This window comes from Cucurbita maxima, unplaced genomic scaffold, assembly GCF_002738345.1.
Source record: "Cucurbita maxima cultivar Rimu unplaced genomic scaffold, Cmax_1.0 Cma_Scf00219, whole genome shotgun sequence".
NCBI lineage: Eukaryota > Viridiplantae > Streptophyta > Magnoliopsida > Cucurbitales > Cucurbitaceae > Cucurbita > Cucurbita maxima.
In genome coordinates this window covers 27,851-50,070 of record NW_019272235.1, presented here as the reverse complement: position 1 = coordinate 50,070, position 22,220 = coordinate 27,851, and the positions used below count along the sequence as shown (strand labels likewise).

Below are 22,220 nucleotides of genomic sequence, written 5' to 3'. Positions count from 1 at the left end.
CTTCATGAAACTTGAAAATCATGTTTCAAGGAAGAACTAGAGATCAAGAATTCACCTCGTCATGAGGTTTCTTCCTTATCTTTCTCTCAATTTTGAGAATTGATTTTGGAAGGATGAATTATTGCATATGTCCCCAATTTTTCGATTCTTTCTCTCGACATGAAACCCATTTTCATAGATCCTAAAGGTTATTGAGAAACTCGATCGAGAGCTCTTCAGCCCTTCACTTCTTTATGAAACCTTCTCCTCTCATCCTCTTGAAGCTTATGGTATCTTGTATTAAAGCTTAATAGACCTCAGTCGAAAAATTTGGTGTTTTTCTAAAATTCATAAAAAAACGAAGCTTATAAGTTTTTTCTTCGATTCTCCTTGTTCTTGAGGTTTTTTAGCTTTCGTTGTCTTCATGAAACTTCTTATTGAGTGACTGGTTGTTGGCTTGGAGAGATAAATTTTCTTGTAGTCTCGAATTGAAATTTTAAATTTATTCCCTCCTACAGCCATGAAAACTCAAATTGAAGGAATGTGTTTAAGATGTTTTCAGCTCTTGAGTCATCATGAATCTTGTTGGGGAGCTAATTTCAAAGTTGTAAGAATTTCTTTAAGGGAATTTGATGAACCATAGTCTCTTAATTTTGGAAACTTGAGAGCAATGTAACTCATAATCTAAAAGCTTCCAACTCAAGTGTAAAGAACTTTCAAGACTTGATTCTTGTTTCAAATGAAAATTCCTACTTAATACTTTATAGATGAAGCTTAAATTGGCCGTGAAACCACCAACTCATCCTGAATTTGAAGTTCATTTCTTAGAAATTTCTTTTCGAAATATCTTCTCCGATTAGAGGCTTGCCTACTTTTTTCTTTAAATCTAGTTGTTGGATCTGAGTTACTTCGAGTTTTCTTGATCCTGTTAAAATTAGAGCTCAATCTAATAGTTGAATTTGAAGATCGAAGGGTTTTGTACAGGCTAATCTCGAACGTATGATTCTTTGAAAATTGATATTTTCATAATTTTTTTTAGTTTAAAAGTATTTTGGTAATTTAAAACTTTTGAATACTTTGTCATTATTTTTGTACAGACTAATCTAAAATTTTTCTTAAAACAAATTCGTGAAGAATTTTGTAAACAACATGCATCTCGATATTTTAGATGCCTCCGATAAAGTGTTGCCACCTTAGGAACATGTATTTAGTAAGCTTATCACACACCAAAACAATGTCAAGACACAAAGAATGCTAAGAACAAAGAACCAAGGTTTTAAGACTTCGAAACCAAAGAAATCCCTATTCTAAGAACAAAGATCCAATTCAAGAGATTTGTAACAAAATCAATGGGCTCCATGCTCTTGAAAATTCAATTTGCATACGAGTTGTCACATAATAAAAGGTGCCCATGGACTAATGGATAAGGCATTTGACTTCTAATCACCCGATTCTGGGTTCGAGTCCAAGCTTTATCTAATGGTCAATATGGATAGAGGCCATGGCCTTAGGGAAGGGAAAGAACTTTAGAAATGAACGGAAATGGTGGAGAATGCCCTTGAATTTAGAAGAAGAAACTCTTAAGAGTACTTGTAATCTTGTTTAGAAAGTTTAGGAACAAGTTTGAAGGGTAATGGTGGAGAATGCCCTTGAATTTAGAACTCTATAGTACTTGTAATCTTGTTTAGAAACTATAGGAACAAGTTTATACATAAAAACAAGTGGAGAAGGCCTTATGTCATCTCTCTCAACCGATTGCCTCGGCCCTCAGAGTTATTGGAGACCATTTCAAACACTAAGCTTCATTTGGCCACCATAACTCAAGATGGGAAGAGCCTTTGCTTGCAGGTTGAAAACTCTAATTCTTCAAAAATTGTGACAAACTCTTGTATTTGCACTGATGGTGCTCCAACTTGCCTCCAAGACACCCAAAGTCAATGGTTTGAACTCGTTGAAACCAACACATTGTGAGTTGCTTATGTATTGGGAAGAATAAATATATGACATGCCCGACTTTGAATTGGCCCCTATTTTATCTCTAATTCTATTCATGCTCGTGCTTAATTATAACCGATTTTATTTATCGTACAAACATATACGAAAAATAATACGAACAATAATGATCATATAAAAGATTGGACATATAATAAACAATAGAAAAAAATTATTGACCATTTAACTACGAATTTAAGCACAAAATCGACAACCCTAATATGACTCCGGCATTTTCAAAACTTATCTGCCAACACTAAATTCAAATTCCAACAACTACTAGTATATTGGACCAAATTCTGAATTCCCATTTTAAACTAATTAATAAACCAAGAAACATTTGTTGGAACAAGTTTGAACCGTTGGGGTTGAGGATCATCCATGAAACTTCCCTCGTCTTTAAAGCAAATGCATTTCTTCACAACAACTGAAGTACCAGATTCCTTCTCCAAGCAAAAATGGTCTTCGCCAATTTTGTTCGCCAATTGGAGATTTGCTTTCGAAGCCACCGTCCAATTGCTTCCATCACCAGAGCATTCGTCGGATACCACCGGTGCTTTTCCATCTCCGACAGATTTCAAACGCTGCCCGTAGGACAACAACTTCATCGGACTTGCATCTGCACTATGGTTCCATTGGTTCGGAGTGGCAGAATCGCCGAGTTAAACTTCTCCTTTATCCTCGGATTTGACACATTGCCCTGATACGGGATGTAGCATTATGTATGGTATTGGTGCTTTAGAATTTGGATCCGCAAGAAACGAGCTTTAGTTTCAAATTCTAACTAAAGAAATATATAAATGTTTGATTTGTTATAATGGAGGGTTAGATTGAGAAGCAACCAATTAACCTTGATTCACTCTCTCGATTAAGTGGAAGCATTTGTTTAAGTGTTGGGGGTACTATCTTTAGTCCATGAGTGATCCATAACACCAAAACTTTCATCTAATTATCTTAATAATCATTTAAAACTCACCATTTTTCCTTCTCAGACGGTGGCATACTCGTTGTGGCTAGTTTCTTCGTGCGGAATCCTAATGTCGCATCGCTCAAATACTCAAAAGCCACGACGGTGATTTACTACCACGGCGAGGTGATTGGAGAGGGGGAGACGCCGGCGGATTGACGAAGGCAAAGGACACGATGGCGACGAATGTGACGGTGGAGATCGAGGCGAAGGAAATGGATGAGGGTCTGAGTTTGATGGAGGATTTGAAGTCGGGAGGTTTGAATATCAGTAGGCACACGAAAATGCCAGGAAGGGTCAAAATAGTTGGTTTCATCAAGAAAAGGTTTGAGGTAAAAATGAACTGCTCATCTACTTTCAATACTAAAACCCAAATGACTAAAAGGGAAGGGTGTGATAAGCATGTAAAAATTTATGATTAATGAAGAATTATGGGAGGAATTTGAAAACAAATGGCTATTAGGTTCGTAGTGTTGAATTACGAGTAGTATTAAAATTTTTAATTATGGTACGTAGGTTGTTTATACATTTTTTTGATTATATTACTTTTTACTTTGCTTATGTAACTATATTAGTACGTTGGATCGACAGTGAATTTGTTTGACCATGAGTGAGTGTGACTCCCAAACCTTTGTAACGACTCATGTCTAGGATTTGACATGGTCACGTTGCCTACTCTTTGTTTCTAAGAGTGAAAGCTATTCCCACGAACTAACTCGAGTTCTTCCTGCATGTTTTTTTCCTTGCTCACATGCGTCCTAGAAAAATTCTCCACAGGTTACGTGCATCATAGAATTGCTCCAAGCAAAACATACCTAACCGTGAAGTTCTTATAATTGTGCTGTCGAAAAGGAAAATGAACCTTATTGGTATATGGAGTGACTATCCATGTTCTAAAGTATTTCTTAGCTATCATATCCTCACGATCCCTCTCGTTTGGAAGTGGTTTCGATTCATTCATGTACCCCTCATTTGCTCGGGTGTCACATACCTACCAACTTTCACATTAGTTCGTTTTCAAACCACATCTTACTGGGAGAGATACTGCTCTAATACAATTTGTATCGTCTCATGTCCAAGATTCAGAGCCATCAGGTATCGAATCTGGATTACAAATCTTGATCTATCCTAGACATGACGCGTTACAATTTTGGTCGACCCTAAAAGCTTGATCAAACAGTTTAGAATGATCCACTAATCCAAAACCAGTTCGGTGTAATGGGTCGTCCCTTCAAAAGTTTCCCTGAGTTTAACGACGTGACTTTTTAAACTTCACATTAACCCGCCATCAATTCAAAAGAAGAGAATTTGTTTGAAAAAAGAAGGCCAGATGGCCAATTTATTTTTATTAGTGGGGACATAAAATTATAGACTTTCATTTTTTCTCCTTCCACACAATCAAATTCAAAAGGTGACATTTTCCAAGCGAGGGCATCGAGGCTCATAATATAAGTTCTTACCAAACTACTCATCGAATAGCCAAACTACACGTCGAATTGTTTACGGTAAAAAAGACAAAGCAATCTTAATTTATTTATTATATGCTTTGGACCTTCTAAATATGCGACATCAAAATTCAACGTTTAGAATATTCTACTCTCTCCCCTAGAATATATATATGTATATATATATTAGCTTGTGCTAGTCTCGTTTAAATCTTTTTTTAACTATGCAATTGGAGACGGACAACCATAATCTAAATAAATAAATTAATAAATGCATAGTATTGTATGAAAAGTGTATAAATAAAATATTTTCAATAATTTGATAGGTTAACTATTTTATTTTTATTAATTTAGATTATTAAAATAATTTTATGCATTTGTGAATTATTAGGTGGAAAAATGTCTCCAACTCAAAAAAAATGTAGTGGGGGTATTATATAAGAACTTATCATAAACGTAGTTAGCTACTATTTTAACTTTTAATTTGAGACAGGAATAAGCTTCGAGTTTTACTTAAGAAAAAGGGGCCATAATGTTAAAATATTGGTTCTGTGGGCAAGATATGTATGAACGTTGCTAGCTTTGTTAGAAAAATTTGCTTATTACTCAACAAATTATCAAAGGTGGAAACACAATTTATTAACAAAGCAACTGAATTAAGAAAAATGGAAGGAGTTTCACGGTTACATGGATCTTTGATCTTTTGAACAAATTTCAACCTATTAATGAGATATATAAGCAACCTTTGGGCTATGCTTCTCTCACCCCGATTCATAAAAGAGAAGAAAAAATGGGAAGAACTTTTCAAGTTGTTCTTTTTCTAGCATTGTTTGTGCTTCTACCTCCTTCTGTTTATTCTTTACCGTTGTCAACAAACGGAAGGTGGATCGTTGATTCGACAACAGGGCGTCGAGTGAAGCTTGTGTGCGTGAATTGGCCTTCCCACACACAGAGCATGCTAATAGAAGGTCTCAACCACAGGCCATTAAAAGAGCTGGCAGATGAGGCAATCAAGTTGAGGTTTAATTGTGTACGACTCACGTATGCAACTCAAATGTTCACTCGTTATGCAAATAGGACAGTTGAAGAGAATTTTGACCTTCTCGATTTAGAGCAAGCAAAAGCCGGATTGGCTCAATATAATCCTTTTGTGTTGAACAAGACTATTGCTGAAGCCTATGAAGCTGTTGTTGATGTGCTTGGAGAGAGTGGTTTAATGGTGATTGCCGACAACCATATGAGTCAGCCAAGATGGTGTTGCTCCCTTGACGATGGCAATGGATTTTTTGGAGACCGCTATTTTGACCCTCAAGAATGGCTACAAGGTCTTAGCTTAGTTGCTCAACGCTTTTCCAAGAAACCAACGGTACGTAAAAATTAAGGAAAATTCTCACACTCTTGAAACTAAACTCAAACATTTAAAGACTTCTATAATTTTTCACTAACAAAAGAACATTCTTTTGTTATGACATTTAGGTGGTTGGAATGAGCCTACGAAACGAGATACGAGGAACCAATGAAAATGCAAATGATTGGAACAATTATGTTACTCAAGGAGTAACAACAATCCACAACATTAACCCAAATGTTTTAGTGATTGTTTCGGGCCTAAATTTTGATAATGTTCTTCGATGTTTAAAAGAGAAGCCCTTGAATGCAAGCGCCTTAGACAACAAGTTGGTTTTTGAGGTGCACTTGTATTCGTTCAGTGGAGATGCAGAGAGTAAATTTATAAACCAGCCACTAAATAATATTTGTGCAGATATTATTAATGGCTTTGTAGACCATGCTGAATTTGTTAGAGAAGGACCAAACCCATTTCCTTTGTTTGTCAGCGAATATGGGTACGATCAGAGAGAGGTTAACGATGCAGAAAATCGGTTCATGAGTTGCTTCACAGCTCATCTTGCACAAGAAGATTTAGATTGGGCATTATGGACTTGGCAAGGTAGCTATTATTATAGGGAAGGTCAGGCAGGCCTGGCAGAAACTTTTGGAGTTCTCGACTCCAATTGGACTCAAATTAAAAATCCAAACTTTGTCCAGAAGTTTCAACTATTGCAGACTATGTTGCAAGGTAAGTATAAATATATTAACGATTTTGAATATATGGATCTATAACAAGTGTAAAAGACATTTTTTTACGGCGCACAGATCCAAATTCCAATGCATCGTTCTCGTATGTTATATATCATCCACAAAGTGGCCAATGCATCCAAGTCTCAAATGACAACAAAGATATGTTCATGGGTAATTGCTCCAACTCAGGTCGATGGACTCATGACAATGATAGCACTCCAATTAGGATGTCAAGCACTGGTTTATGCTTAAAAACAAGCGGAGAAGGCCTTATGCCATCTCTCTCAACAGATTGCTTCGGCCCTCAGAGTTCTTGGAGAGCCATTTCAAACACTAAGCTTCATTTGGCCACCATAACTCAAGATGGGAAGAGCCTTTGCTTGCAGGTTGAAAACTCTAATTCTTCAAAAATTGTGACAAACTCTTGTATTTGCACTGATGGTGCTCCAACTTGCCTCGAAGACACCCAAAGTCAATGGTTTGAACTCGTTGAAACCAACACATTGTGAGTTGCTTATGTATTGGGAAGAATAAATATATGACATGCCCGACTTTGAATTGGCCCCTATTTTATCTCTAATTCTATTCATGCTCGTGCTTAATTATAACCGATTTTATTTATCGTACAAACATATACGGAAAATAATACGAACAATAATGATCGTATAAAAGATTGGACATATAATAAACAATAGAAAAAAATTATTGACCATTTAACTACGAATTTAAGCATAAAATCGACAACCCTAATATGACTCCGGCATTTTCAAAACTTGCCTGCCAACACTAAATTCAAATTCCAACAACTACTAGTATATTGGACCAAATTCTCAATTCCCATTTTAAACTAATTAATAAACCAAGCAACATTTGTTGGAACAAGTTTGAACCGTTGGGGTTGAGGATCATCCATGCAACTTCCCTCGTCTTTAAAGCAAATGCATTTCTTCACAACAACTGAAGTACCAGATTCCTTCTCCAAGCAAAAATGGTCTTCGCCAATTGGAGATTTGCTTTCGAAGCCACCGTCCAATTGCTTCCATCACCAGAGCATTCGTCGGATACCACCGGTGCTTTTCCATCTCCGACGGATTTCAAACGCTGCCCGTAGGACAACAACTTCATCGGACTTGCATCTGCACTATGGTTCCATTGGTTCGGAGTGGCACAATCGCCGAGTTAAACTTCTCCTTTATCCTCGGATTTGACACATTGCCCTGATACGGGATGTAGCATTATGTATGGTATTGGTGCTTTAGAATTTGGATCCGCAAGAAACGAGCTTTAGTTTCAAATTCTAACTAAAGAAATATATAAATGTTTGATTTGTTATAATGGAGGGTTAGATTGAGAAGCAACCAATTAACCTTGATTCACTCTCTCGATTAAGTGGAAGCATTTGTTTAAGTGTTGGGGGTACTATCTTTAGTCCATGAGTGATCCATAACACCAAAACTTTCATCTAATTATCTTAATAATCATTTAAAACTCACCATTCTTCCTTCTCAGACGGTGGCATACTCGTTGTGGCTAGTTTCTTCGTGCGGAATCCTAATGTCGCATCGCTCAAATACTCAAAAGCCACGACGGTGATTTACTACCACGGCGAGGTGATTGGAGAGGGGGAGACGCCGGCGGATTGACGAAGGCAAAGGACACGATGGCGACGAATGTGACGGTGGAGATCGAGGCGGAGGAAATGGATGAGGGTCTGAGTTTGATGGAGGATTTGAAGTCGGGAGGTTTGAATATCAGTAGGCACACGAAAATGCCAGGAAGGGTCAAAATAGTTGGTTTCATCAAGAAAAGGTTTGAGGTAAAAATGAACTGCTCATCTACTTTCAATACTAAAACCCAAATGACTAAAAGGGAAGGTTGTGATAAGCATGTAAAAATTTATGATTAATGAAGAATTATGGGAGGAATTTGAAACCAAATGGCTATTAGGTTCGTAGTGTTGAATTACGAGTAGTATTAAAATTTTTAATTATGGTACGTAGGTTGTTTATACATTTTTTGGATTATATTACTTTTTACTTTGCTTATGTAACTATATTAGTACGTTGGATCGACAGTGAATTTGTTTGACCATGAGTGAGTGTGACTCCCAAACCTTTGTAACGACTCATGTCTAGGATTTGACATGGTCACGTTGCCTACTCTTTGTTTCTAAGAGTGAAAGCTATTCCCACGAACTAACTCGAGTTCTTCCTGCATGTTTTTTTCCTTGCTCACATGCGTCCTAGAAAAATTCTCCACAGGTTACGTGCATCATAGAATTGCTCCAAGCAAAACATACCTAACCGTGAAGTTCTTATAATTGTGCTGTCGAAAAGGAAAATGAACCTTATTGGTATATGGAGTGACTATCCATGTTCTAAAGTATTTCTTAGCTATCATATCCTCACGATCCCTCTCGTTTGGAAGTGGTTTCGATTCATTCATGTACCCCTCATTTGCTCGGGTGTCACATACCTACCAACTTTCACATTAGTTCGTTTTCAAACCACATCTTACTGGGAGAGATACTGCTCTAATACAATTTGTATCGTCTCATGTCCAAGATTCAGAGCCATCAGGTATCGAATCTGGATTACAAATCTTGATCTATCCTAGACATGACGCGTTACAATTTTGGTCGACCCTAAAAGCTTGATCAAACAGTTTAGAATGATCCACTAATCCAAAACCAGTTCGGTGTAATGGGTCGTCCCTTCAAAAGTTTCCCTGAGTTTAACGACGTGACTTTTTAAACTTCACATTAACCCGCCATCAATTCAAAAGAAGAGAATTTGTTTGAAAAAAGAAGGCCAGATGGCCAATTTATTTTTATTAGTGGGGACATAAAATTATAGACTTTCATTTTTTCTCCTTCCACACAATCAAATTCAAAAGGTGACATTTTCCAAGCGAGGGCATCGAGGCTCATAATATAAGTTCTTACCAAACTACTCATCGAATAGCCAAACTACACGTCGAATTGTTTACGGTAAAAAAGACAAAGCAATCTTAATTTATTTATTATATGCTTTGGACCTTCTAAATATGCGACATCAAAATTCAACGTTTAGAATATTCTACTCTCTCCCCTAGAATATATATATGTATATATATATTAGCTTGTGCTAGTCTCGTTTAAATCTTTTTTTAACTATGCAATTGGAGACGGACAACCATAATCTAAATAAATAAATTAATAAATGCATAGTATTGTATGAAAAGTGTATAAATAAAATATTTTCAATAATTTGATAGGTTAACTATTTTATTTTTATTAATTTAGATTATTAAAATAATTTTATGCATTTGTGAATTATTAGGTGGAAAAATGTCTCCAACTCAAAAAAAATGTAGTGGGGGTATTATATAAGAACTTATCATAAACGTAGTTAGCTACTATTTTAACTTTTAATTTGAGACAGGAATAAGCTTCGAGTTTTACTTAAGAAAAAGGGGCCATAATGTTAAAATATTGGTTCTGTGGGCAAGATATGTATGAACGTTGCTAGCTTTGTTAGAAAAATTTGCTTATTACTCAACAAATTATCAAAGGTGGAAACACAATTTATTAACAAAGCAACTGAATTAAGAAAAATGGAAGGAGTTTCACGGTTACATGGATCTTTGATCTTTTGAACAAATTTCAACCTATTAATGAGATATATAAGCAACCTTTGGGCTATGCTTCTCTCACCCCGATTCATAAAAGAGAAGAAAAAATGGGAAGAACTTTTCAAGTTGTTCTTTTTCTAGCATTGTTTGTGCTTCTACCTCCTTCTGTTTATTCTTTACCGTTGTCAACAAACGGAAGGTGGATCGTTGATTCGACAACAGGGCGTCGAGTGAAGCTTGTGTGCGTGAATTGGCCTTCCCACACATAGAGCATGCTAATAGAAGGTCTCAACCACAGGCCATTAAAAGAGCTGGCAGATGAGGCAATCAAGTTGAGGTTTAATTGTGTACGACTCACGTATGCAACTCAAATGTTCACTCGTTATGCAAATAGGACAGTTGAAGAGAATTTTGACCTTCTCGATTTAGAGCAAGCAAAAGCCGGATTGGCTCAATATAATCCTTTTGTGTTGAACAAGACTATTGCTGAAGCCTATGAAGCTGTTGTTGATGTGCTTGGAGAGAGTGGTTTAATGGTGATTGCCGACAACCATATGAGTCAGCCAAGATGGTGTTGCTCCCTTGACGATGGCAATGGATTTTTTGGAGACCGCTATTTTGACCCTCAAGAATGGCTACAAGGTCTTAGCTTAGTTGCTCAACGCTTTTCCAAGAAACCAACGGTACGTAAAAATTAAGGAAAATTCTCACACTCTTGAAACTAAACTCAAACATTTAAAGACTTCTATAATTTTTCACTAACAAAAGAACATTCTTTTGTTATGACATTTAGGTGGTTGGAATGAGCCTACGAAACGAGATACGAGGAACCAATGAAAATGCAAATGATTGGAACAATTATGTTACTCAAGGAGTAACAACAATCCACAACATTAACCCAAATGTTTTAGTGATTGTTTCGGGCCTAAATTTTGATAATGATCTTCGATGCTTAAAAGAGAAGCCCTTGAATGCAAGCGCCTTAGAAAACAAGTTGGTTTTTGAGGTGCACTTGTATTCGTTCAGTGGAGATGCAGAGAGTAAATTTATAAACCAGCCACTAAATAATATTTGTGCAGATATTATCAATGGCTTTGTAGACCACGCTGAATTTGTTAGAGAAGGACCAAACCCATTTCCTTTGTTTGTCAGCGAATATGGGTACGATCAGAGAGAGGTTAACGATGCAGAAAATCGGTTCATGAGTTGCTTCACAGCTCATCTTGCACAAGAAGATTTAGATTGGGCATTATGGACTTGGCCAGGTAGCTATTATTATAGGGAAGGTCAGGCAGGCCCGGCAGAAACTTTTGGAGTTCTCGACTCCAATTGGACTCAAATTAAAAATCCAAACTTTGTCCGGAAGTTTCAACTATTGCAGACTATGTTGCAAGGTAAGTATAAATATATTAACGATTTTGAATATATGGATCTATAACAAGTGTAAAAGACATTTTTTTACGGCGCACAGATCCAAATTCCAATGCATCGTTCTCGTATGTTATATATCATCCACAAAGTGGCCAATGCATCCAAGTCTCAAATGACAAAAAAGATATGTTCATGGGTAATTGCTCCAACTCAGGTCGATGGACTCATGACAATGATAGCACTCCAATTAGGATGTCAAGCACTGGTTTATGCTTAAAAACAAGCGGAGAAGGCCTTATGCCATCTCTCTCAACAGATTGCTTCGGCCCTCAGAGTTCTTGGAGAGCCATTTCAAACACTAAGCTTCATTTGGCCACCATAACTCAAGATGGGAAGAGCCTTTGCTTGCAGGTTGAAAACTCTAATTCTTCAAAAATTGTGACAAACTCTTGTATTTGCACTGATGGTGCTCCAACTTGCCTCGAAGACACCCAAAGTCAATGGTTTGAACTCGTTGAAACCAACACATTGTGAGTTGCTTATGTATTGGGAAGAATAAATATATGGCATGCCCGACTTTGAATTGGCCCCTATTTTATCTCTAATTCTATTCATGCTCGTGCTTAATTATAATCGATTTTATTTATCGTACAAACATATACGGAAAATAATACGAACAATAATGATCGTATAAAAGATTGGACATATAATAAACAATAGAAAAAAATTATTGACCCTTTAACTACGAATTTAAGCATAAAATCGACAACCCTAATATGACTCCGGCATTTTCAAAACTTGCCTGCCAACACTAAATTCAAATTCCAACAACTACTAGTATATTGGACCAAATTCTCAATTCCCATTTTAAACTAATTAATAAACCAAGCAACATTTGTTGGAACAAGTTTGAACCGTTGGGGTTGAGGATCATCCATGCAACTTCCCTCGTCTTTAAAGCAAATGCATTTCTTCACAACAACTGAAGTACCAGATTCCTTCTCCAAGCAAAAATGGTCTTCGCAAATTGGAGATTTGCTTTCGAAGCCACCGTCCAATTGCTTCCATCACCAGAGAATTCGTCGGATACCACCGGTGCTTTTCCATCTCCGACGGATTTCAAGCGCTGCCCGTAGGACAACAACTTCTTCGGACTTGCATCTGCACTATGGTTCCATTGGTTCGGAGTGGCACAATCGCCGAGTTAAACTTCTCCTTTATCCTCGGATTTGACACATTGCCCTGATACGGGATGTAGCATTATGTATGGTATTGGTGCTTTAGAATTTGGATCCACAAGAAACGAGCTTTAGTTTCAAATTCTAACTAAAGAAATATATAAATGTTTGATTTGTTATAATGGAGGGTTAGATTGAGAAGCAACCGATTAACCTTGATTCACTCTCTCGATTAAGTGGAAGCATTTGTTTAAGTGTTGGGGGTACTATCTTTAGTCCATGAGTGATCCATAACACCAAAACTTTCATCTAATTATCTTAATAATCATTTAAAACTCACCATTCTTCCTTCTCAGACGGTGGCATACTCGTTGTGGCTAGTTTCTTCGTGCGGAATCCTAATGTCGCATCGCTCAAATACTCAAAAGCCACGACAGTGATTTACTACCACGGCGAGGTGATTGGAGAGGGGGAGACGCCGGCGGATTGACGAAGGCAAAGGACACGATGGCGACGAATGTGACGGTGGAGATCGAGGCGGAGGAAATGGATGAGGGTCTGAGTTTGATGGAGGATTTGAAGTCGGGAGGTTTGAATATCAGTAGGCACACGAAAATGCCAGGAAGGGTCAAAATAGTTGGTTTCATCAAGAAAAGGTTTGAGGTAAAAATGAACTGCTCATCTACTTTCAATACTAAAACCCAAATGACTAAAAGGGAAGGTTGTGATAAGCATGTAAAAATTTATGATTAATGAAGAATTATGGGAGGAATTTGAAACCAAATGGCTATTAGGTTCGTAGTGTTGAATTACGAGTAGTATTAAAATTTTTAATTATGGTACGTAGGTTGTTTATACATTTTTTGGATTATATTACTTTTTACTTTGCTTATGTAACTATATTAGTACGTTGGATCGACAGTGAATTTGTTTGACCATGAGTGAGTGTGACTCCCAAACCTTTGTAACGACTCATGTCTAGGATTTGACATGGTCACGTTGCCTACTCTTTGTTTCTAAGAGTGAAAGCTATTCCCACGAACTAACTCGAGTTCTTCCTGCATGTTTTTTTCCTTGCTCACATGCGTCCTAGAAAAATTCTCCACAGGTTACGTGCATCATAGAATTGCTCCAAGCAAAACATACCTAACCGTGAAGTTCTTATAATTGTGCTGTCGAAAAGGAAAATGAACCTTATTGGTATATGGAGTGACTATCCATGTTCTAAAGTATTTCTTAGCTATCATATCCTCACGATCCCTCTCGTTTGGAAGTGGTTTCGATTCATTCATGTACCCCTCATTTGCTCGGGTGTCACATACCTACCAACTTTCACATTAGTTCGTTTTCAAACCACATCTTACTGGGAGAGATACTGCTCTAATACAATTTGTATCGTCTCATGTCCAAGATTCAGAGCCATCAGGTATCGAATCTGGATTACAAATCTTGATCTATCCTAGACATGACGCGTTACAATTTTGGTCGACCCTAAAAGCTTGATCAAACAGTTTAGAATGATCCACTAATCCAAAACCAGTTCGGTGTAATGGGTCGTCCCTTCAAAAGTTTCCCTGAGTTTAACGACGTGACTTTTTAAACTTCACATTAACCCGCCATCAATTCAAAAGAAGAGAATTTGTTTGAAAAAAGAAGGCCAGATGGCCAATTTATTTTTATTAGTGGGGACATAAAATTATAGACTTTCATTTTTTCTCCTTCCACACAATCAAATTCAAAAGGTGACATTTTCCAAGCGAGGGCATCGAGGCTCATAATATAAGTTCTTACCAAACTACTCATCGAATAGCCAAACTACACGTCGAATTGTTTACGGTAAAAAAGACAAAGCAATCTTAATTTATTTATTATATGCTTTGGACCTTCTAAATATGCGACATCAAAATTCAACGTTTAGAATATTCTACTCTCTCCCCTAGAATATATATATGTATATATATATTAGCTTGTGCTAGTCTCGTTTAAATCTTTTTTTAACTATGCAATTGGAGACGGACAACCATAATCTAAATAAATAAATTAATAAATGCATAGTATTGTATGAAAAGTGTATAAATAAAATATTTTCAATAATTTGATAGGTTAACTATTTTATTTTTATTAATTTAGATTATTAAAATAATTTTATGCATTTGTGAATTATTAGGTGGAAAAATGTCTCCAACTCAAAAAAAATGTAGTGGGGGTATTATATAAGAACTTATCATAAACGTAGTTAGCTACTATTTTAACTTTTAATTTGAGACAGGAATAAGCTTCGAGTTTTACTTAAGAAAAAGGGGCCATAATGTTAAAATATTGGTTCTGTGGGCAAGATATGTATGAACGTTGCTAGCTTTGTTAGAAAAATTTGCTTATTACTCAACAAATTATCAAAGGTGGAAACACAATTTATTAACAAAGCAACTGAATTAAGAAAAATGGAAGGAGTTTCACGGTTACATGGATCTTTGATCTTTTGAACAAATTTCAACCTATTAATGAGATATATAAGCAACCTTTGGGCTATGCTTCTCTCACCCCGATTCATAAAAGAGAAGAAAAAATGGGAAGAACTTTTCAAGTTGTTCTTTTTCTAGCATTGTTTGTGCTTCTACCTCCTTCTGTTTATTCTTTACCGTTGTCAACAAACGGAAGGTGGATCGTTGATTCGACAACAGGGCGTCGAGTGAAGCTTGTGTGCGTGAATTGGCCTTCCCACACACAGAGCATGCTAATAGAAGGTCTCAACCACAGGCCATTAAAAGAGCTGGCAGATGAGGCAATCAAGTTGAGGTTTAATTGTGTACGACTCACGTATGCAACTCAAATGTTCACTCGTTATGCAAATAGGACAGTTGAAGAGAATTTTGACCTTCTCGATTTAGAGCAAGCAAAAGCCGGATTGGCTCAATATAATCCTTTTGTGTTGAACAAGACTATTGCTGAAGCCTATGAAGCTGTTGTTGATGTGCTTGGAGAGAGTGGTTTAATGGTGATTGCCGACAACCATATGAGTCAGCCAAGATGGTGTTGCTCCCTTGACGATGGCAATGGATTTTTTGGAGACCGCTATTTTGACCCTCAAGAATGGCTACAAGGTCTTAGCTTAGTTGCTCAACGCTTTTCCAAGAAACCAACGGTAGGTAAAAATTAAGGAAAATTCTCACACTCTTGAAACTAAACTCAAACATTTAAAGACTTCTATAATTTTTCACTAACAAAAGAACATTCTTTTGTTATGACATTTAGATGGTTGGAATGAGCCTACGAAACGAGATACGAGGAACCAATGAAAATGCAAATGATTGGAACAATTATGTTACTCAAGGAGTAACAACAATCCACAACATTAACCCAAATGTTTTAGTGATTGTTTCGGGCCTAAATTTTGATAATGATCTTCGATGCTTAAAAGAGAAGCCCTTGAATGCAAGCGCCTTAGACAACAAGTTGGTTTTTGAGGTGCACTTGTATTCGTTCAGTGGAGATGCAGAGAGTAAATTTATAACCCAGCCACTAAATAATATTTGTGCAGATATTATCAATGGCTTTGTAGACCACGCTGAATTTGTTAGAGAAGGACCAAACCCATTTCCTTTGTTTGTCAGCGAATATGGGTACGATCAGAGAGAGGTTAACGATGCAGAAAATCGGTTCATGAGTTGCTTCACAGCTCATCTTGCACAAGAAGATTTAGATTGGGCATTATGGACTTGGCAAGGTAGCTATTATTATAGGGAAGGTCAGGCAGGCCCGGCAGAAACTTTTGGAGTTCTCGACTCCAATTGGACTCAAAATAAAAATCCAAACTTTGTCCGGAAGTTTCAACTATTGCAGACTATGTTGCAAGGTAAGTAAAATATATTAACGATTTTGAATATATGGATCTATAACAAGTGTAAAAGACATTTTTTTACGGCGCACAGATCCAAATTCCAATGCATCGTTCTCGTATGTTATATATCATCCACAAAGTGGCCAATGCATCCAAGTCTCAAATGACAACAAAGATATGTTCATGGGTAATTGCTCCAACTCAGGTCGATGGACTCATGACAATGATAGCACTCCAATTAGGATGTCAAGCACTGGTTTATGCTTAAAAACAAGCGGAGAAGGCCTTATGCCATCTCTCTCAACAGATTGCTTCGGCCCTCAGAGTTCTTGGAGAGCCATTTCAAACACTAAGCTTCATTTGGCCACCATAACTCAAGATGGGAAGAGCCTTTGCTTGCAGGTTGAAAACTCTAATTCTTCAAAAATTGTGACAAACTCTTGTATTTGCACTGATGGTGCTCCAACTTGCCTCGAAGACACCCAAAGTCAATGGTTTGAACTCGTTGAAACCAACACATTGTGAGTTGCTTATGTATTGGGAAGAATAAATATATGACATGCCCGACTTTGAATTGGCCCCTATTTTATCTCTAATTCTATTCATGCTCGTGCTTAATTATAACCGATTTTATTTATCGTACAAACATATACGGAAAATAATACGAACAATAATGATCGTATAAAAGATTGGACATATAATAAACAATAGAAAAAAATTATTGACCATTTAACTACGAATTTAAGCATAAAATCGACAACCCTAATATGACTCCGGCATTTTCAAAACTTGCCTGCCAACACTAAATTCAAATTCCAACAACTACTAGTATATTGGACCAAATTCTCAATTCCCATTTTAAACTAATTAATAAACCAAGCAACATTTGTTGGAACAAGTTTGAACCGTTGGGGTTGAGGATCATCCATGCAACTTCCCTCGTCTTTAAAGCAAATGCATTTCTTCACAACAACTGAAGTACCAGATTCCTTCTCCAAGCAAAAATGGTCTTCGCCAATTGGAGATTTGCTTTCGAAGCCACCGTCCAATTGCTTCCATCACCAGAGCATTCGTCGGATACCACCGGTGCTTTTCCATCTCCGACGGATTTCAAACGCTGCCCGTAGGACAACAACTTCATCGGACTTGCATCTGCACTATGGTTCCATTGGTTCGGAGTGGCACAATCGCCGAGTTAAACTTCTCCTTTATCCTCGGATTTGACACATTGCCCTGATACGGGATGTAGCATTATGTATGGTATTGGTGCTTTAGAATTTGGATCCGCAAGAAACGAGCTTTAGTTTCAAATTCTAACTAAAGAAATATATAAATGTTTGATTTGTTATAATGGAGGGTTAGATTGAGAAGCAACCAATTAACCTTGATTCACTCTCTCGATTAAGTGGAAGCATTTGTTTAAGTGTTGGGGGTACTATCTTTAGTCCATGAGTGATCCATAACACCAAAACTTTCATCTAATTATCTTAATAATCATTTAAAACTCACCATTCTTCCTTCTCAGACGGTGGCATACTCGTTGTGGCTAGTTTCTTCGTGCGGAATCCTAATGTCGCATCGCTCAAATACTCAAAAGCCACGACGGTGATTTACTACCACGGCGAGGTGATTGGAGAGGGGGAGACGCCGGCGGATTGACGAAGGCAAAGGACACGATGGCGACGAATGTGACGGTGGAGATCGAGGCGGAGGAAATGGATGAGGGTCTGAGTTTGATGGAGGATTTGAAGTCGGGAGGTTTGAATATCAGTAGGCACACGAAAATGCCAGGAAGGGTCAAAATAGTTGGTTTCATCAAGAAAAGGTTTGAGGTAAAAATGAACTGCTCATCTACTTTCAATACTAAAACCCAAATGACTAAAAGGGAAGGTTGTGATAAGCATGTAAAAATTTATGATTAATGAAGAATTATGGGAGGAATTTGAAACCAAATGGCTATTAGGTTCGTAGTGTTGAATTACGAGTAGTATTAAAATTTTTAATTATGGTACGTAGGTTGTTTATACATTTTTTGGATTATATTACTTTTTACTTTGCTTATGTAACTATATTAGTACGTTGGATCGACAGTGAATTTGTTTGACCATGAGTGAGTGTGACTCCCAAACCTTTGTAACGACTCATGTCTAGGATTTGACATGGTCACGTTGCCTACTCTTTGTTTCTAAGAGTGAAAGCTATTCCCACGAACTAACTCGAGTTCTTCCTGCATGTTTTTTTCCTTGCTCACATGCGTCCTTGAAAAATTCTCCACAGGTTACGTGCATCATAGAATTGCTCCAAGCAAAACATACCTAACCGTGAAGTTCTTATAATTGTGCTGTCGAAAAGGAAAATGAACCTTATTGGTATATGGAGTGACTATCCATGTTCTAAAGTATTTCTTAGCTATCATATCCTCACGATCCCTCTCGTTTGGAAGTGGTTTCGATTCATTCATGTACCCCTCATTTGCTCGGGTGTCACATACCTACCAACTTTCACATTAGTTCGTTTTCAAACCACATCTTACTGGGAGAGATACCGCTCTAATACAATTTGTATCGTCTCATGTCAAAGATTCAGAGCCATCAGGTATCGAATCTGGATTACAAATCTTGATCTATCCTAGACATGACGCGTTACAATTTTGGTCGACCCTAAAAGCTTGATCAAACAGTGTAGAATGATCCACTAATCCAAAACCAGTTCGGTGTAATGGGTCGTCCCTTCAAAAGTTTCCCTGAGTTTAACGACGTGACTTTTTAAACTTCACATTAACCCGCCATCAATTCCAAAGAAGAGAATTTGTTTGAAAAAAGAAGGCCAGATGGCCAATTTATTTTTATTAGTGGGGACATAAAATTATAGACTTTCATTTTTTCTCCTTCCACACAATCAAATTCAAAAGGTGACATTTTCCAAGCGAGGGCATCGAGGCTCATAATAAAAGTTCTTACCAAACTACTCATCGAATAGCCAAACTACACGTCGAATTGTTTACGGTAAAAAAGACAAAGCAATCTTAATTTATTTATTATATGCTTTGGACCTTCTAAATATGCGACATCAAAATTCAACGTTTAGAATATTCTACTCTCTCCCCTAGAATATATATATGTATATATATATTAGCTTGTGCTAGTCTCGTTTAAATCTTTTTTTAAATATGCAATTGGAGACGGACAACCATAATCTAAATAAATAAATTAATAAATGCATAGTATTGTATGAAAAGTGTATAAATAAAATATTTTCAATAATTTGATAGGTTAACTATTTTATTTTTATTAATTTAGATTATTAAAATAATTTTATGCATTTGTGAATTATTAGGTGGGAAAATGTCTCCAACTCAAAAAAAATGTAATGGGGTATTATATAAGAACTTATCATAAACGTAGTTAGCTACTATTTTAACTTTTAATTTGAGACAGGAATAAGCTTCGAGTTTTACTTAAGAAAAAGGGGCCATAATGTTAAAATATTGGTTCTGTGGGCAAGATATGTATGAACGTTGCTAGCTTTGTTAGAAAAATTTGCTTATTACTCAACAAGTTATCAAAGGTGGAAACACAATTTATTAACAAAGCAACTGAATTAAGAAAAATGGAAGGAGTTTCACGGTTACATGGATCTTTGATCTTTTGAACAAATTTCAACCTATTTATGAGATATATAAGCAACCTTTGGGCTATGCTTCTCTCACCCCGATTCATAAAAGAGAAGAAAAAATGGGAAGAACTTTTCAAGTTGTTCTTTTTCTAGCATTGTTTGTGCTTCTACCTCCTTCTGTTTATTCTTTACCGTTGTCAACAAACGGAAGGTGGATCGTTGATTCGACAACAGGGCGTCGAGTGAAGCTTGTGTGCGTGAATTGGCCTTCCCACACACAGAGCATGCTAATAGAAGGTCTCAACCACAGGCCATTAAAAGAGCTGGCAGATGAGGCAATCAAGTTGAGGTTTAATTGTGTACGACTCACGTATGCAACTCAAATGTTCACTCGTTATGCAAATAGGACAGTTGAAGAGAATTTTGACCTTCTCGATTTAGAGCAAGCAAAAGCCGGATTGGCTCAATATAATCCTTTTGTGTTGAACAAGACTATTGCTGAAGCCTATGAAGCTGTTGTTGATGTGCTTGGAGAGAGTGGTTTAATGGTGATTGCCGACAACCATATGAGTCAGCCAAGATGGTGTTGCTCCCTTGACGATGGCAATGGATTTTTTGGAGACCGCTATTTTGACCCTCAAGAATGGCTACAAGGTCTTAGCTTAGTTGCTCAACGCTTTTCCAAGAAACCAACGGTACGTAAAAATTAAGGAAAATTCTCACACTCTTGAAACTAAACTCAAACATTTAAAGACTTCTATAATTTTTCACTAACAAAAGAACATTCTTTTGTTATGACATTTAGGTGGTTGGAATGAGCCTACGAAACGAGATACGAGGAACCAATGAAAATGCAAATGATTGGAACAATTATGTTACTCAAGGAGTAACAACAATCCACAACATTAACCCAAATGTTTTAGTGATTGTTTCGGGCCTAAATTTTGATAATGATCTTCGATGCTTAAAAGAGAAGCCCTTGAATGCAAGCGCCTTAGACAACAAGTTGGTTTTTGAGGTGCACTTGTATTCGTTCAGTGGAGATGCAGAGAGTAAATTTATAAACCAGCCACTAAATAATATTTGTGCAGATATTATCAATGGCTTTGTAGACCATGCTGAATTTGTTAGAGAAGGACCAAACCCATTTCCTTTGTTTGTCAGCGAATATGGGTACGATCAGAGAGAGGTTAACGATGCAGAAAATCGGTTCATGAGTTGCTTCACAGCTCATCTTGCACAAGAAGATTTAGATTGGGCATTATGGACTTGGCAAGGTAGCTATTATTATAGGGAAGGTCAGGCAGGCCCGGCAGAAACTTTTGGAGTTCTCGACTCCAATTGGACTCAAATTAAAAATCCAAACTTTGTCCAGAAGTTTCAACTATTGCAGACTATGTTGCAAGGTAAGTATAAATATATTAACGATTTTGAATATATGGATCTATAACAAGTGTAAAAGACATTTTTTTACGGCGCACAGATCCAAATTCCAATGCATCGTTCTCGTATGTTATATATCATCCACAAAGTGGCCAATGCATCCAAGTCTCAAATGACAACAAAGATATGTTCATGGGTAATTGCTCCAACTCAGGTCGATGGACTCATGACAATGATAGCACTCCAATTAGGATGTCAAGCACTGGTTTATGCTTAAAAACAAGCGGAGAAGGCCTTATGCCATCTCTCTCAACAGATTGCTTCGGCCCTCAGAGTTCTTGGAGAGCCATTTCAAACACTAAGCTTCATTTGGCCACCATAACTCAAGATGGGAAGAGCCTTTGCTTGCAGGTTGAAAACTCTAATTCTTCAAAAATTGTGACAAACTCTTGTATTTGCACTGATGGTGCTCCAACTTGCCTCGAAGACACCCAAAGTCAATGGTTTGAACTCGTTGAAACCAACACATTGTGAGTTGCTTATGTATTGGGAAGAATAAATATATGACATGCCCGACTTTGAATTGGCCCCTATTTTATCTCTAATTCTATTCATGCTCGTGCTTAATTATAACCGATTTTATTTATCGTACAAACATATACGGAAAATAATACGAACAATAATGATCGTATAAAAGATTGGACATATAATAAACAATAGAAAAAAATTATTGACCATTTAACTACGAATTTAAGCATAAA

At 37.0% G+C, this 22,220-nt stretch overlaps 7 protein-coding genes across 7 annotated transcripts; all 7 read left to right on the top strand.

Annotated features, from left to right (window-relative positions):
- Positions 1-3,114: 3,114 nt before the first annotated feature.
- LOC111474048 (major extracellular endoglucanase-like) lies at positions 3,115-6,271 on the top strand. Its single transcript, XM_023119307.1, has 4 exons — positions 3,115-3,196; positions 5,208-5,749; positions 5,860-6,106; positions 6,219-6,271. Exons 1-4 carry the CDS (start codon positions 3,115-3,117, stop codon positions 6,269-6,271), a joined length of 924 nt encoding a protein of 307 aa, XP_022975075.1.
- Positions 6,272-6,371: 100 nt separating this feature from the next.
- LOC111474041 lies at positions 6,372-7,003 on the top strand. Its single transcript, XM_023119301.1, has 2 exons — positions 6,372-6,460; positions 6,538-7,003. The coding sequence occupies exons 1-2, from the start codon at positions 6,451-6,453 to the stop codon at positions 6,969-6,971; spliced, it is 444 nt and encodes a 147-aa protein (XP_022975069.1). The 5' UTR covers positions 6,372-6,450; the 3' UTR covers positions 6,972-7,003.
- Positions 7,004-10,239: 3,236 nt separating this feature from the next.
- Positions 10,240-11,343, top strand: LOC111474046 (major extracellular endoglucanase-like). Its single transcript, XM_023119306.1, has 3 exons — positions 10,240-10,757; positions 10,868-11,235; positions 11,340-11,343. Exons 1-3 carry the CDS (start codon positions 10,347-10,349, stop codon positions 11,341-11,343), a joined length of 783 nt encoding a protein of 260 aa, XP_022975074.1. The 5' UTR covers positions 10,240-10,346.
- Positions 11,344-11,421: 78 nt separating this feature from the next.
- On the top strand, positions 11,422-12,005 carry LOC111474043. Its single transcript, XM_023119303.1, has 2 exons — positions 11,422-11,468; positions 11,546-12,005. The coding sequence occupies exons 1-2, from the start codon at positions 11,459-11,461 to the stop codon at positions 11,977-11,979; spliced, it is 444 nt and encodes a 147-aa protein (XP_022975071.1). The 5' UTR covers positions 11,422-11,458; the 3' UTR covers positions 11,980-12,005.
- Positions 12,006-13,130: 1,125 nt separating this feature from the next.
- Positions 13,131-16,287, top strand: LOC111474045 (major extracellular endoglucanase-like). The gene is made up of 4 exons (XM_023119305.1): positions 13,131-13,279; positions 15,477-15,765; positions 15,876-16,122; positions 16,235-16,287. Exons 1-4 carry the CDS (start codon positions 13,131-13,133, stop codon positions 16,285-16,287), a joined length of 738 nt encoding a protein of 245 aa, XP_022975073.1.
- A 142-nt stretch (positions 16,288-16,429) lies between these two features.
- LOC111474042 lies at positions 16,430-17,018 on the top strand. The gene is made up of 2 exons (XM_023119302.1): positions 16,430-16,476; positions 16,553-17,018. Exons 1-2 carry the CDS (start codon positions 16,467-16,469, stop codon positions 16,984-16,986), a joined length of 444 nt encoding a protein of 147 aa, XP_022975070.1. The 5' UTR covers positions 16,430-16,466; the 3' UTR covers positions 16,987-17,018.
- A 1,119-nt stretch (positions 17,019-18,137) lies between these two features.
- On the top strand, positions 18,138-21,993 carry LOC111474044 (major extracellular endoglucanase-like). Its single transcript, XM_023119304.1, has 4 exons — positions 18,138-18,219; positions 20,230-20,771; positions 20,882-21,482; positions 21,560-21,993. Exons 1-4 carry the CDS (start codon positions 18,138-18,140, stop codon positions 21,991-21,993), a joined length of 1,659 nt encoding a protein of 552 aa, XP_022975072.1.
- The last annotated feature ends 227 nt before the right edge of the window (positions 21,994-22,220 follow it).